The sequence below is a fragment of the Amphiprion ocellaris genome, chromosome 8 (genome assembly GCF_022539595.1).
Source record: "Amphiprion ocellaris isolate individual 3 ecotype Okinawa chromosome 8, ASM2253959v1, whole genome shotgun sequence".
NCBI lineage: Eukaryota > Metazoa > Chordata > Actinopteri > Pomacentridae > Amphiprion > Amphiprion ocellaris.
Window position 1 is genome coordinate 21289472 of NC_072773.1, and position 15773 is coordinate 21305244.

The 15773-nt window shown below is 39.1% G+C and overlaps 1 protein-coding gene across 3 annotated transcripts; it reads right to left on the bottom strand.

Moving 5' to 3' along the window:
• Nucleotides 1-62: 62 nt before the first annotated feature.
• Nucleotides 63-15729, bottom strand: LOC111572130 (proteasomal ubiquitin receptor ADRM1-like). 3 transcript variants are annotated; one of them, XM_023275665.3, is made up of 10 exons: nucleotides 13460-15729; nucleotides 9762-9989; nucleotides 9565-9681; nucleotides 7686-7809; nucleotides 7504-7590; nucleotides 7320-7413; nucleotides 5687-5928; nucleotides 3483-3640; nucleotides 2754-2856; nucleotides 63-2048 (listed from the first exon to the last, which is right to left on the bottom strand). In XM_023275665.3, exons 2-10 carry the CDS (start codon nucleotides 9969-9971, stop codon nucleotides 1945-1947), a joined length of 1239 nt encoding a protein of 412 aa, XP_023131433.2. In that variant the 5' UTR covers nucleotides 9972-9989; nucleotides 13460-15729; the 3' UTR covers nucleotides 63-1944. The 3 variants fall into 3 exon arrangements, with proteins under 3 accessions (XP_023131433.2, XP_023131432.2, XP_035806555.2); XM_023275664.3 differs by having other exon boundaries at nucleotides 9762-9992; XM_035950662.2 differs by having other exon boundaries at nucleotides 9762-10035.
• Between the last annotated feature and the right edge of the window lie 44 nt (nucleotides 15730-15773).

Sequence of the window (15773 nt, forward strand, 5' to 3'; positions counted from 1 at the left end):
TACTAAATAAAATCTGTAGCAAGAAAAGTGATCAAAAGAGAGCTGGAAGAAAAACACGAGTGTTTGTCATTTTACTGTTGCCTTTTTATTAGGCTAGGTTAGTAGGTGACATGCAGGTAGAACACATGTTCTTTCAATCAGGAGAGGTTAATTCAACACAGCACTATTAGTTAGTTTTTACTATATGAGGTGTGATCAAAAGGTTCTGTACCTTTAAAAGCAAGAACTGTACCCAATTTAACCCTTGTTAAATCGCGGGTCAAAATTTACCCGGTTTAAAGTTTGAAAATGTGAAAAAAATATATTTTCTCAGTGAAACTTCTGATGTCCACATTTTCAACATTTTTGGGAAATCTTTGAACATTTTTCAGTGAAAAAAATGTTTCTTAAGAACATTCACAAAAAAATCAACCAAAATCCAGCAAAATTCACTGGATTTTGGTTGATTTTTTTGTGAATGTTCTTAAGAAAATATTACAAGTTTTACCGATATATCTGTAATCACTTTAGATATTTTTAAGGTTTCTTTGGAAGATTTTTACTCATTTCTGGAAAATATTTACAAGAATTTTCTTGCCAAATTTGTGGGACTTTTTTTTTTTTTTTTTTTTTTTTAAAATAAAACTTTCAAGGGAAACTTTTAAGGAATTATTGGGATTTCCTTCCTGAAGGTTTTGCAAATTTTCTGAAATTTGGGGAATTTTTTTGCTGAATTTTTGGATTTTTTTCAGACAAAGAAACAATATTTTTTGGTGCCTGTGAATTAGGACAGCAGGAGGGTTAAATATGGCCACCGCCTCCTTTTGAGTTGTCTTGTGCAGTGATCCACTGCTCCACATGTTCCTGCCACATTTGGTACAAGCTTTTAAAGCATGTCTAGCATCAACCTCAGTGAGCACTGAATCTTTATCAAAACCGCAACCCTTCAACTTCAATTTCATTTTGGTGAAGAGGAGGAAGTCATAGGGAGCCAAATCTGGTGAGGAGGACAAGTCAGGAAAACCGATTGTGTTTTTGTGGCGAAAATACCTTAAGAACCCGAAGGCCACTATGCCATAGCTCAGGTTGTTTGTACCGAATCATCTGGATGTTACAGTCAAACTCTTTGTTGTCAGTCTAATCCTGGGGGACTAATTCATGGCACAAAACCCCGTGAATGGCTGCATAGTGGCTTGGTGGATAGCACTTTTGACTTGCAGCTAGAAGATCCATGGTTTGCATCCGTCCTGGGATCTTTCTGCATGGAGTTTGCATGTTCTCCCTGCGCATGCGTGGGTTTTTTCAAGGTCCTCCGGCTTCCTCCCACAGTACAAAAATATGCTGAGGTTAATTGATTACTCTAAATTGCCTGTAGGTGTGAATGTGAGAGTGATTGTTTGTCTCAATATGTAGCCCTGTGACAGACTGGCGACCTGTCCAGGGTGTCCCCTGCCTTCACCCCAAGTCAGCTGGGATAGGCTCCAGCACCACCGTGACCCTAATGAGGATTAGGCTGTGTATAGATGATGGATGGATGGAAAACCCAGTGAATGTCACAGAAAGCAACGTGTATTTTTAGTGTATTCCTGACCTGCTAGATGTGCTTCTGTCATCGAGGTTCTCTGATCGGTGGGTGGTAGCTGCAGACCCTCCTCTTGTCCCCAGTGATGATCCTCATCATTAAGGTTGGCTCGTCCTCGACTCTTGACTGGAGAAGAATGTGATGTCTGCTCCTCTTTGAGGTTCATAGTGAAACGGCAGTGATCACAAAAAACACTCGTAATACACAATGCCACTACGAATCTTGGCTCCTGTTGCATTGCACGGTCAGGTGAACAGTTTCAGAACTTTTTGATCGCACCTCATAGCCTATTAACCATAATCTTTATCCTTAATGTGTGATCGTAACAAAACAGAAGTAGCTAATAAATACATTAAATAATGGTAGTTTTCTTTGAAGAGCACTTAATCCAAACTCATATCTTCATCGTCGTCCTTCTTGTCTTTGGAGTCGCCGTCCTGGTCCGACTTTGTCTCCGTCTCCATGGCTTTTGCAAAAGCCTCCACATCTACGAAGAATGTGCAGAAATTAGGGCAACTAAAGAAGATATATATGTTGTGCAGTTTTCTGATCCTTAGCATCTATAAAATATCAGTAACATACAGTTAGGATAAAGCATAAAAAGTTGCCAGAATGCAAATATGTTGCGTTGCTTTATAAACAATCCAAAACCCAAATATATTTATTTTACAGTGACATAAAACAGAAAAGTAGAAAATTATTATTGAGACACTTGGAGCTATTTCTTTATGTGAGTGAATAGTCATAACTAAGGTATGTTCCAGAAAAAAAATCCAATGTGTTATCTCTTAAGACTGTTTCACTCTGGTTAAGTTAAACTACAGGCCTAAATGTCGGGCTGTCCTTCAGTCTTTCTAAATGCAGCAAAACATCTAACACACTTTTCACTTAAAAACTTAAATTTTAAATGATTAGGTGTTTGATTTGTGACCTGCTCTATGAATCTGTGGGAGACTTATTAAGTGAAAATGATCATAGTTTACTTATAAACCTGGGGAATTAGTACTGAGTGTGTAGAAGCATTATTCATAAGTACAAGTACCTCTGAATCGTAATTACTGAGAGTACTTAAGTTTGTCAGGTTCCACCACTGATAAAAAGTGAAATCACTGTTTCAGTTTTCACGCTGCATTATTATCTCATGACAATCAGAATGCAGCAGTAAAACCTACAGCAACAGAAGAACACTGACCTCCTTTGTTAGCCGCATCGACAGCCTCTGCAGGCAAACCGAACTGGTTCATTAGAGGACCTAACTGCCCCGATGCCAGAGCGCTGCTGAACATGCTCATAGCCTGCAGAGACACAGTAAATACCACAATAAGACACAAAATACCAACAGGACTGATCTGAATCCTGCTGAACAGCACAGTATCTCACTCTTCACATGATATTTCTGTACCCAGGACAATAAAATGTCAGGTTTAGAACCAAGATGGAAAGCAAATCAGATGTACAGTCTGAACTCATCACATTTTTACAAGTTCTGTTGCTTCATATTAAAAAGTATTTTAATGTAAATGAAATGTGCAAAAACACTTGTTGAAAGTAGGTCAGTGGGCAAAAAATAATAATCTCAGAAAGTACTTGGTATATGAGTTTTAAAGTTTTACAGATACCATTTTAAATGATACAAAGTTTATGGTACAGTAGTTTCAGATAAATCAGAGACGGTCAAGTAGAAGACCCCTGATGGAAAGACTGTGAGACGTAAATGTTTGAGTGGAATTTTCTGAATTTTTACACTTGGAGACCAAAAAGCATCTCTAAAAAATGAACACAAAGCAGGTTTTAAATGGCAAATAACTGAAACTCACTTTTCTACAACTCAGAAAGAAATCATCTCAATCAGCTCCCCTCTGTTTGTAAATGATACTGAATTGTGAACTACATAGAGAGCATCCAGCGGTGAACAACCTACCTGCTGAAACTGAGGCGAGCTGAGTGTGTTGTGAAGCTCCTCGGAGCTCTGAGGCAGAGATTCTCCGGACGGCAGATATGGCATCAACCTCTGCTGCACCTCAGGGTTGGCCAGGATGGGAGCCATGATCTCAGGCGTCAGGACGCTGGCCAGGTCCACTGCAGGGAACAAACACCACCACTGACTAAAAAAAAAGCATGTTCTCCACATTTTCTCACCTACCAGTTACAAAATCATTGATTTCCACAGTGTGTATGTTTGTGTGTCCATCTGTACCGAGGCTTAATGTGATCGTTAATTTACATAATTTATATGGTTTTGTCTGTTAACTGAACAAAAATGACGAAGCAGACGTTCAGTTCTAGCAGGAAACTCCAGTGCTAGTTTTAAAAATAATAGAGTTTTTTATTAGATGTTTAATTTATATGCTCTGTGTTAAGTCATTTTTACTCTGCCAAGGAACACAGCGGCGTTGTGGGACAATCAGCGTACGTTTGTCTGCCTGTTATTCCGTCTGTGTGCAACATTACTTAAAAACGGACAAACGGATTTGGATGAAATTTTCAGGAAAGGTCAGAAATGACACAATGAGCAAGTGATGAGATTTTGGCAGTGATGCGGCTTACAGTCTGGATCCACGGATTTGTTAAAGATTTCTGTATTATTGCGAGAGAGCGGCACAGTGTCACTGTAACTATGACTACAAGAGAGCGCTACATTCTGCCTGCTGAAGATCACATGATTGCGATCCTACTACAAATCCACCGCTGCGGACTTATCAGAAATGATACGAGGAACAATTGATTAAATTGTGGGGGTGTTTCTGAGTCCCATCAATTCCCGCTGCCCGCTATAGGTCACACAGTTCGGTATCCGTACATAACGTACACATGCATAACACATGCCTGTGCCCAGCGCAACGTCATTTTGTTTGTGGATACATCTATATTAAATGGCCACATTCTAGTGTGCCGTGATTTCTGATCATCAATAACTAATAAAAAAAATAATGCTGCATTTCTGAAAATGCCATATGGGGGAATGAACAGCCTTGGTGGAGTACTGTGCTCTGAGTGCTTTTCTTGTTTCTTTTGTGATTTCAGTTTTAGGTTTCTTTATTATCTAATTTCTTTCCCATTATCAACCAATCAATTATTGCTGAAGCACTTTGACCTGCATTAGCCTGTATAAAGAGTGCCGTCAACATAAAACTAGATTAACAATTAACTAGTTAGCTGGAGAAGTTCATGCATGTAACATAATAATGTTCAGCATTGACTGCTTTAAGGTTATATTCACACACAAACACATCAACAAACAAATCAAGGCTGCGACTAGCCATGATTTTTATGACTGACAAATCTGCTGATTGTTTTCTTTGATTCATCAAAGGCATTAAGTTTATTGTCATGTTTGAAAGAAATCAGCAAATCACCAGATTCCACTAGATATTGCTATAAAAGTGACAGCTACTAATCTACAACCAGCTCACTCAGTTTGCTGTCAGCTTTTTAAGAGAAACTGCTCTCAACTCCTAACCGATGTATACGTTTCAAAACCATACTTTTTCTGTCCTTTCAGCTCGATCAGACATCTACAGACCCTCCCAGCAGCCACATAGGCTTCATCCACACTAGTACGTTTTCCAGAGCTGCAGTCTTTAGATCATCTGGTTGGTTAATGTGCTCTCATCTGATCAAACTCTCACTGGTTGGAAAATCGCTGGTGTTACTTTGACAAAGAGAGAAGTGCCACAGCTTTCCAGGATTAATTCTTCAGTGACAAGACGTAGTCGCTGTGGCAGCATTTTGTTAAAACAGATGACCAAACAGCCGAGCATCGCCCTGTTTTAACCATCAGTGTCTCCCTGTTCCTCCAGCAGTCAGTAGTGTTGAGTCTGAATGCGTCAACACTGTTTGGGTGATAGAGTGACTGGAGCAGGACAGGGAGCTGTGCCTAATGCAGTGTGGCAGCATAAAATTAAGTCAAAACGCCACACACTGCAGTATTTTTAAGTGGGGTTCCTGCTTCTGCAACAAACTGAATTTATGATGTTATAATTGCACCATATTACAGACACTGCTGTGCTCACAATGCTAATTATTTGCTGCTTAATTAGTTGAAATTACACTAATTAGGCCTAATTATACATTTTCCCTTTGGTGGTTGTTTAAGTTTTGGTCTTATCTCAGTCTACTCCTCACCTCCCTGGCTGCTAGCAGGGACGTTCATGGTGGCCAGGATGCTCTGCAGGTCTCTCAGCTGGATGGGCTGCGTGGGGTTGGCTGCTCCCGCCGCCAGAGAGGACACGGCAGGGGTGGAAGGGGTGGTGGCCGTGGGGGAGGCGACCGAGGTGGCGGAGGGAGTGATGGGGGTGGTGGGCACCTGGGAGGAGCCGAGCCGGCTGGCAGCAGAGGTGGAGGTCGGGGTGATGGCTGTAGACGGACTGACAGGAGAGAAAAACACCATCGAAGCGTTAGTGATCACCTGACAGACAAACAAACCCTCAGTCTGAGACGCTGAAGTGCAGCTGCAACCTGTGGTGGTTGAAGTGGTTTTTGTAGCTGTAGTCCTTTTTCTACAAGAAGGTCAAATAATATACAAATGCACTCCTAGATTTAACTAAGCAAATAGGTAAGATTCTTCTATTGGATAATTACTGCAGTGATGAATGTGTTTCAGCTGCAACAACTTATTTAACCTTAGCTGATGCAGTGAGGAGCTTCTCATTTCTTAAACAACCATTTTGGAAGACATATCCTGTGGTCATGGAAAGGATGTTAATCTGTCTCAGAAGGGTCAAATTATTGGCCTGCATCAAGCAAAGAAAACAACTAAGGAGATTTCTGAAGCTACTAAAATCAGGTTAAGAATCGTCCAACGCATTATTAAAACTTGAAGGATAGTGATGAACATCTTAGAGGAACAAGTGTGGTCTGATGAGTCCAGATTTACCCTGTTCCAAAGTGATGGGGGCATCAGGGTAAGAAGAGAGATGGATGAAGTGATGCACTCATCATGGCTAGTACCTATAAGTCTGTGGAGGTTTGGGTTATGATCTGGGGTTGTTCAGGTTCAGCAACGTTATGTTCCCAAAGAATGAGGTCAGCTGACTACCTGAATATACTGAATGACCAGGTCTTTCCATCAATGAAATTTTTCTTCCCTGATGGCATGGACATGTTCCAAGATGATGATGCCAGGATTCATGGGGTTCACATCATGAATGAGTGGTTCAGGGGTCATGAGATGTCATTTTCACACATGGATTGGCCTCCAGAGTCCAGACCTCTGGTAGAAAACTGTCAAGTCGAATCACTGTTGCTCATACAGCACATTTAAAGCAGCCAGTCGTTCTCTAGTAAATATAATAAGACTGGCGTTATGAACTAACCCAACAAGTTAACCTGCAGTGGTATTATAATAATATTGTTACAAATATTAAAACCATACCACAACATTATCTGACTATAATAAACATTCGCACTAAGACTCTACAGTATTATTTTTAGAGGCTCAGATAAAAGCTGTCAGTCTAAAGCATAGCTAAAATTTCCAACTTTGACTTTGTGTTCTGTATCTTCTTATCAACCTGCTCTTTTTAAGGCTGTTTATCAACACTTATTCATAAAATCTCTCTGTGTCCTACTAAAACTTCAGCTGCATCTGTTGGCCCACTTTCTGCTTTCATGGCTGCGCCTCAAATATTTCTTGGCAACGTCTCATCTTCTATGTTTGACGGTTTTCCAGCAGTAATGAGAAAAATATGCCACCCCTAATATAATATTTTGCAAAGATTTTTTGGGGGGATTGTTATCAGGAATATACATGAGGCACCTTGTGGAGGAGTTGCTGGCGGCAGGAACGCTGCTGCTGCTGCTGCTGCCCAAAAGGTTGGCCAAGCCTGGACCGGCCAGAGCCCCGAGACCACCTGATGTTCAGAGAAACACACATTATTCCAGTCCAACAAGATATTTGGTTTAGATGATTTCACGTGGACGAAAGTTAAGAAGCTTCTTACCAATCCCCCCAAGGCCGGTTGGTCCAATGAGCTGCATGAGCTGGTTGTGGCTCATGTTACCCAGAAGACTCTGCAGACCGCCTTCACCTTCACATTAAAGCAGAGAGCAGATGACACCCAGCATGAGGATATTTCAGGTTATTCACAACAACAGCGTTAAAGTAAATATGAGTGTCTGTTACCTCCCAGTGCGGACAAATCGTGTCCTCCGCTGCCGCCGCTGCCGAGAGCTCCAGGCATCGGCGGGTTGTTCAGATACTCGTTCACTTTACGGCAGTACTCCTCATCCTTGTCAGTCTTTGGCTCCTGAGAGCAGAAAAAACAACATTTTCCTCATTATTTTTTAACTGTTCAACAACACTGAGAATTAATAATGTTATTGTACAAAATGACTTTCTGCAGCGATCACTTTTCTGTTGATCTGAAGTTCAATAAATTAGAAAGATGCCATTAGAGACAATGTTAAAAGGGTTAGGCTAAAAGTTCCTTTTAAAAAATTCCATTCAGTTTTGTTAGAAAAAGTATTGTGCTGCGAGCTAGGGATGGCCTGATCAGGTTTTGTTTTTTGCCCTCCATCTGACCCAAGCCATTCAGCATTTAGAATCTACTGATACCAGATACATTAACCTAAATAATATGCACTTAAATATCACAGATAAGCTGTAATATCCAGTGGCAGCACCCAGGTGGAGAGTGTTACTGTTTAACACTGTTGTGGTCAAAAAAGGTGGGCAAGTTCGTGCTGGCAAACAGTGAGCATTGTAGGGTTTTAGCTTGTAAAGAGGCACCATGACAAAGATTTTGATGATGCTTAATGACCTCCGGCCAGCGCACATGTGTTAAATTCTGCCAGGATTGACTAGATTAGGATTCAAACATCCCAGTGGCAGTTGTATCAACCGCCTTTGCAGCCTGTATCATGTGGCCGGGAGCTAAAACAGCCTTATATGCACAGGATCAATGAGCAGTGAGCTCAGTTTAGATTATAACGATCGGTTAAAAACTGCCTTGAATGGGATTTATTTTGAGCCTGAACTGACCCAAGATCTTGTACGGAGAAATTAAACTTCCAGTCTCACTGGGATACTAAAGATGTACATGTGTTTTAAATGGATAAAAAAGTCACTGAAGCTTAAATAAATATTTTGATACATAAATTTAAAAAAATGTAAGAAAAAATACATAATAAATTAAAGTATTGATTTTATCTTTATTACTTTATCTAGCTACATTATCATACATGGTATTGTTACAATGGTTATTTATGAGTGGGGAATTTTTGTATTTCCACATTTATTTGGTACCTCAAGCACACACAAGCCTGCTATATTATTTTTCTATTAACTACACAGAGTAGCTTCAAATGAGGTTTGGAACTCTGCCTTGTTAACATTCAGTCAGAAATACTGAAATACTTAAATGTAGAGATATAGAAATAGCTTAAATAACAGTTGAGAGGACATATAGATATGAATTCAAGACTTATCAATCAAATGATGCCCCTTTTACTTGCCAAAATTTATGTTTTAAATTTATTCATGTATTTAAGTATGTATTTCTCCACTTATTTATTCATATTTAGGCCAAGTGAGACTGGGGCCGCCCACCCAATAAACATCCGACAGAATTATGTGCAGAGCAATTTTTGCTCGCTCTGATTACTGTCAAAAAATTCCTATGAAATACCAAAGCTAATAATTTGAAAAACAAACAAAACAAAATGCCACTGCAGTTGTTGTTTAAATAAACGCTGTCTACAAACAGAAGTAAACAGTACACTTGTTGGAAATTCTTGTTTTCCTCCTCTTCTTTCTTTATTTGTTCTTTATTCAGTTTATCATGTAATGTCTGCTATAAAGCCAGCATGTCTGCCAGGATGTTAGCTGAATTATATAAAAATGTCTGAAAACAGCAAACAGTGTCACAGCTGCACTTCTTTCTAAATCCTACAAGTAATTGAAGGAAAATGAAAGATTTTGCTTAATTAACAGACACAGTGTGATTCAAAAGAACTGATTAGATGACAGCTGACCTCACAATAACATATTCCTCTGTTCATACCTGCATCCAGAAGAAGAGTCTTTTGGACCCGGCCTTGAACTTCAGCACATAAACTCTCCCAGTGGTGCACTGGTTCACCCGTTTGAACTCACAGTCATCAGGGAAGATGATCAGGTCCTGAGTCAGGAGATAAAAACAGTTACAGCGATGTTAAGAAGTCACACACGGGTGGGTCACACCCAGACGATGTCACCTACATCGTCCACATTCCCAGTTGTCCGATCCTTCCAGCAGAAGTGGATGAGGGAGTCGTCGGTCTGCTGGATGTAGACTTGACCTTTACGCTTGTCGGGGGTCACCGTGCTGCCCTTCATGGTCATCTTACCGGCTCGAAACTCCACCAGGTACTTGCTGGAGGAGCCGCGGGACCCAGACACCATGCTGGGGAATAAAGCTCCAGAAGCCATGATGAGGAGGACTGACTGCTGCTGCAGAGAGGAGGAGGAGGAGGAGGAGGAGGAAGGCCTCAGTCTGATACAGGAGGTTGTAAAGTCACAATATAACAATTAAATGACTAAACAGAACAGTGGTGTTTCAACAATTTCTTCTCTGTGCGCATAATGAGTGAATTAAAACTGAATTTACTCTCAGATGTTGGGAATCAGGTGACAAAATAATACACTAAAACATTTTCAGGGGCGTCCAGATAGCTCAGCTGGCTGGGCAGGCGACCCATGAGCAGGGACTATAGTCCCAGACGCAGCGGTCACGGGTTCGAATCCAGTTCATGGCCATTTACTGCATGTCATTCTCCGACTCTTCTACCCATGTTTCCTGTCTCTCTCTCTCACTGTCATTTCTAATAAAGGCAAAAAATGCCTAAAAAAATTAAAACATCTTCAGCACAGGGCTGACTGCTTGGATTCATTCAGGATTTATTCTATGAAATATCAGACTGTTGCTCATCTCGTCACCCTTTTAATCATCTCTTCTAAGTTAGTGCTGTTCCTTTCCTGTACATCAAGCAGATGTTTGGATGTTTACTTTCTCTTCTTTCTGAGTCTAATAAACAGATCAGGTTGTGAAGTCTTCACTCCAAGTTTTCACTCCGGCCACATAGCAGGTCTCAATTAAGTTTACTGACTTTAAACAAAACCTCACACTGATCCAAAACAACAGAAAGAACACAGCTCTGCTTTCTTTGTACACTAAATTTGGATCAATCAGTCCAGGCGCTTCAATCAGAAGTGAACGTAGCACCAAGACAGGAGAACCACGTAGAATTTTGGTGCATGATTTTACTGTCAGCTGTCACCATAAAAAAAAATTACCATGAACTTGGTTTGCTACATTTTACCTTCTGACGCTCTTATGTTTCCAAGTGTTGACATTATTTTATTTGAATGTTGAAAGAATGAGAATAACATTTAAACATAAAGCCAATTTAGGAAACCACATTGCTAGCTTCTCTAGTGGTTTGACTACACATAGCATATAGAGGAAATATCAAGTGTAACAGTGAAACCAAACTTTTTCTGCCTGTGACAAATTACAACCGAACATAGAAAAGATTTTGGTTGCCAGATGATTCCCACTGTAACTCCTCGTGCGAACATTTGTATGCTAGTAACCACTGAGGCAGAACATCCTGAGACACACCTAAAGTGGATGATACTGAAGAGTACAACAAGAGTGAGTAAATCCCTGTGCAATATCCCTTACATCAGGGATGTCAAACTCATTTTAGTTCAGGGGCTACATGCAAACCGATTTGATCTCCAGTGGGCCAGACCAGCAAAATTACAGCATAATAACCTATAATTAACCACTACTCCAAATGTTTCCTTTGTTTTAAGGCAAAAAAGTACATTTGGAAAATGTTCACATTCAAGGAATTATCTTTTTACAAAACATTATGAACAAACAGAAATTTGTTGAGAAAAATAAATTCTGTTTCAACAACATTATGCCTCAGTTCATCATTTACACATTATAACTTACAGATCACAGAGGGTCTACAAAGACACAAAACATTTAGTTACAGGTATCTGGAACTGAATAATATAGTATTTTACTTTAAAAAGACAAAAAACAACAAAAACAATAGAGAATATTACAAAAATGAGACACATAATGACAAAAGCAAGAAACAAAATGACAAAAAACAAGACAAATGACATGAAACAAAACAAAAAGAGACAAAAAATAGACAAAAAAGTTACAAAGCGACAAAAAAATGGACAAACAACAAAACAAGACAAAAATGACAAAAGTGTGAAACAAAACAAATAAAATGCTACACAAAACAATAAATAAAGCAAAACACAAAATGACAAAAATAAGACAAAACACAAGCGAGACAAAAAGGAAACAGAAAATGACAAAAACAAGAAACAACACGACAAATCGTGAGACAAATGACAAAAGTCAGACAAAAAAACAACAAAAACAAGACAAAATATTTCAAAAATAAGACATGAAATGACAAAAGAACAATGAGCAATCTATTATTTTACTTTAACGTCAAAACAACTTGTCATGGTCTTCTCTGTAATTTTTACACTTTGAGGGCCGGATTGGAACCTCTGGTGGGCCGCTTTTGGCCCGCGGGCTGCATGTTTGACACCCCTGCCTCACATGTCAAATGATTTCAACCTGTATCATCTCTCTATTATTTCCAGGTTGACATGTAAAGTATTTTTGCCTTATAAACAGTCAACAGCAAATACTTTAGAACGACTTTAGTGAAAATACAGGCACCAAAAGTAAAAACTCAGTGAAACAAAAGTAAAAACATCTGTGATCACTGAAGTAAAACTGATTACCGCTTCCAATTTTCATGAGCATGGATACAAACTGACCAGTGAGCACACAAATTTTATCTGTTTTCAACCCTTAAACTTTGCTGCAGAACATGAAAAGTAGCCCGATGAAGACTGGAAGTACATTCTTTATGGTCAAGATGACGTTATTTGGCTCAGATGGAGTCGAGCATGTTTGTTGTGAACCTGTTCAGGACTACCACAGTGGATGCATGGTCCTGACAGCGAAACCCGGCAGTGGGAGTGTGATGATATGGGGCTGCATGAGTGCAAAATGTGATGGGGAAATGACATTTAGATGGCACCATCTTTAAACTTGATTTCTTTTCTGCTTTAGAAAAGTTGTTATAGTAGCTTGCAACTGACAGAAATGTTCATGATTTATTAATTTGCCAGTTCTGCTTGTACTTGATCATGTAGTCTGTAAAATACTGGAAAACTCTATTAGACACTATTATATGTAATGTTTTGTCTGACCAGCAGCCCAAAATGCTAAAAATTCCCACATATATCCTTCAAATGTTTGCTTGAAATATTGAGCTACCAATGATTAGTAGAATAATTGTTAATTAAATTTGTTTTTGATTAGCTCTGCATTGAACAGTTTTCTGTCTCACATAATATACAGGCTCTGAATGAAACATCAGCTGACGATGATGGAGAATCAGAGGCACACTGATAATAAAGACATTACATTTGACTCACTACTTCTCCAGCAGACTAATTTGTCATAAGAAATATTCATTTTTTGTTTCCACATTAAATTGTATTTTAACCTGCTCGTCTATTGAATATATTTGTATTACAACCATTCAGGTATAACAAAGCTTTCCTAACATGACACGGAAATATAAAATCCAACAGAGCTAAGAATTTAGAGCTGGATTTGAAAGAGACGATATGACTGGAACAGGGCTTATCCCAGTGTTCCCATAATAAGACAGTAACTGGAGCAGACTCCAGCCACAGACGCACCACAGATGACTCTGCATCCTGCAGCCACAAGCCTGTTTTCAGCTCCGGGAGCTCACGACTGAGCCGCAGCTTCATAATTCACACACATGGAATAAATATGAAGACTAAGTCAAGGTAAATAACTGAGAACATATGAAAAATAAGAGGTTTATACTCACATTTGTCTCTGAATTATAGCTCAGCTGCAGGACGGTCGAATCCAGCGTCGTTTATTGCGATTGGCTGAACGGTGCCGGTGCTTCGCTGTGATTGGTCGAACTGTGTGCCAATAAGGCGGGCTTTAAATCTGTTGCGCATGTTCGGTAGAGACATCACAACAGCCTGGTTATGCATGACACCTGCATGTTCGGGGCTTTTTAAAGGATGACGATCAAGTCTAACTAACTGGAGTTAGAACTAATATAACAACATTTTAAAAAAAAAAAAATTTAACTGCAAAAAAAAAAAATAAATCTGTAAATAATGTCCACATCAAAAACGTGTATTTTTGTCATTGGTAGTTTTTTTAAAATTTAAATCAGCAAAAACAACAACTAATTTTATTTAATCATCTCATTATCATGCTGCGAGGAGAAAATTGGTTGCCGTGCTCAACTGAAACTAAGAGTTTTTTTTGTGAATTTTGCACCTGAGGACCGTTGTGTGTTTAGAATATGCACCACATTTACACAATTTAACATTTCAACACAGCAGGGCTCTCTTTTCTCAAGACAGACAAGTAAAACTGGGACATAAAGGACACACTATGAACATTTAGTCCAGGGATATTTAATAGTTTCAAATCACCGTGATCCTTCTAATCGATCCTGCCAGCAAATGTCAGCTCTGTAGCCTCTTATTCCTGTTACAAAGAGCTCCAAATTAGTTTAAAGCATCAGCAACCGACACACTTACACCTGTGTACCACCATTAAAGTGAACATTCAAATTTAAGTTATTTAAATCTAACCCATGTTACCAAAAATACTCAAACCAAATCTACACCTGAAAATAATTCAACAAATTTCCTTCAGTTTGAGTAAAGTTTCATAAAAACTAGATTCCAGCTGTTTAAGAAAATTACCTGCTCTTTAAAATGAATTATACATATATGTAATCTACATCTTCCAGTCCTTCCTAGTGTCTAGTGTAACTAAATCAGTGTGATATGAGGTGTGTGTCACTTGCATGTCATTGTCTTGATGGTTGGTGATGTTCTTTTGGAAAACTTAATTCTTAACAGTTCTTATGGTTGCTACAGAGACAAAGAGAATTTCCAAAAGAACAGTAAATGCAACCAAGTTTGCATTCTTATGGGTTTCATCAACTATAACATGCATGTACAATAAGTCCATCTGTATCCTTTAAATCTTGTATCGTGCTAGATAAACTTGTGCGCCTGGGTGCAAAATCACAATCAAAATTAGATTTAGTCAAAGTAATGTAAAAATCAAAAATGGCAGTTTAAGGTTAGTACTGTACGGACTCTGTATCTGTATAAACCAGTGGTCTGTCTATGTTTTTAGAGAGAAAAATCAAAGTAATATAAATCTAATAAATTACGTTTCACACAGAAAAGGCAGTTTTGGTTCCCTTTCCTTCTTTTACGTTTCTTGAGACCCTTCAGCTTAGTTTTATGACCAACAGATTGCAACTACAACAAACACTGGTGTCAGAGAGTACCGGTTTATTTCCAATTAATGTAGCTAATGTGGCTTTAATGCTAACTTTGTAACACAGACTGTGTAAGAAAGACAGTCTACGTTTAGACAGTCTATGCTCTGTAATCTCTGACTTTGTTGAGTCACACAAAACAGCATGAGTGCAGTTTTTTAAAGTAAGATGATTTTTTACATTAATCTTGTTAAATGTTTGTTTCTGATGTTAAATACAGACATCTGCCTGAAACAGACATTTTGCTTCCTGCATTATGGATCTCCATTCTGTGACATTTTCATCTGGTCTGTTTATATGAGTGAGGTTGACTTTCTTTGTGGTCATTCTGACACTTCTGAGGAAATTCAGCAGTTAAATACGACAGATCACCCCATGAGCTATTATGAGATCGGCTGCAGTTCATTTTAGTTTGTCGGCTGTAATTTTTGGAACAAGAGTCCACAGACGAGAAGCTACATCAAACAGAAGACAAGACATGGAGGCAGAAAGACAATGGAGCATTCTGAAAAACAACATACCTCTGGAAACTGGTGGTGTTCCTGCACTCAGAGTTCTTCTGCCGACTGTGGAGGAAAGCTTTTGCTGCCAAGAGTGGAAACCTGTTGATGAGACTTGAAGACTCTCTGAGTGAAGGTTATCCAAACTGTGGAACTACCACAATGACCAAGAAAGGCTGGACCAAACACTCAGATCTCCATTCACAAAGTAAAAATGAACACACTTAGCAAAATGGCTGTTCCAGGTGACTACTCTTTGAGTTTACTTTCGATACGAATGAAACTAAATTGAAAATGATTCATCTTAAAACCTGCAGGGA

Excerpts from the sequence above, each read along its gene's own strand:
- LOC111572130 (XM_023275665.3), bottom strand. The coding sequence starts at position 9,971 with ATGGCTTCTGGAGCTTTATTCCCCAGCATGGTGTCTGGGTCCCGCGGC. Across the intron at positions 7,591-7,685 it reads CGATTTGTCCGCACTGGGAG|GTGAAGGCGGTCTGCAGAGT; the intron begins GTAACAGACACT and ends TTTAATGTGAAG. Across the intron at positions 7,414-7,503 it reads AACCGGCCTTGGGGGGATTG|GTGGTCTCGGGGCTCTGGCC; the intron begins GTAAGAAGCTTC and ends TCTGAACATCAG.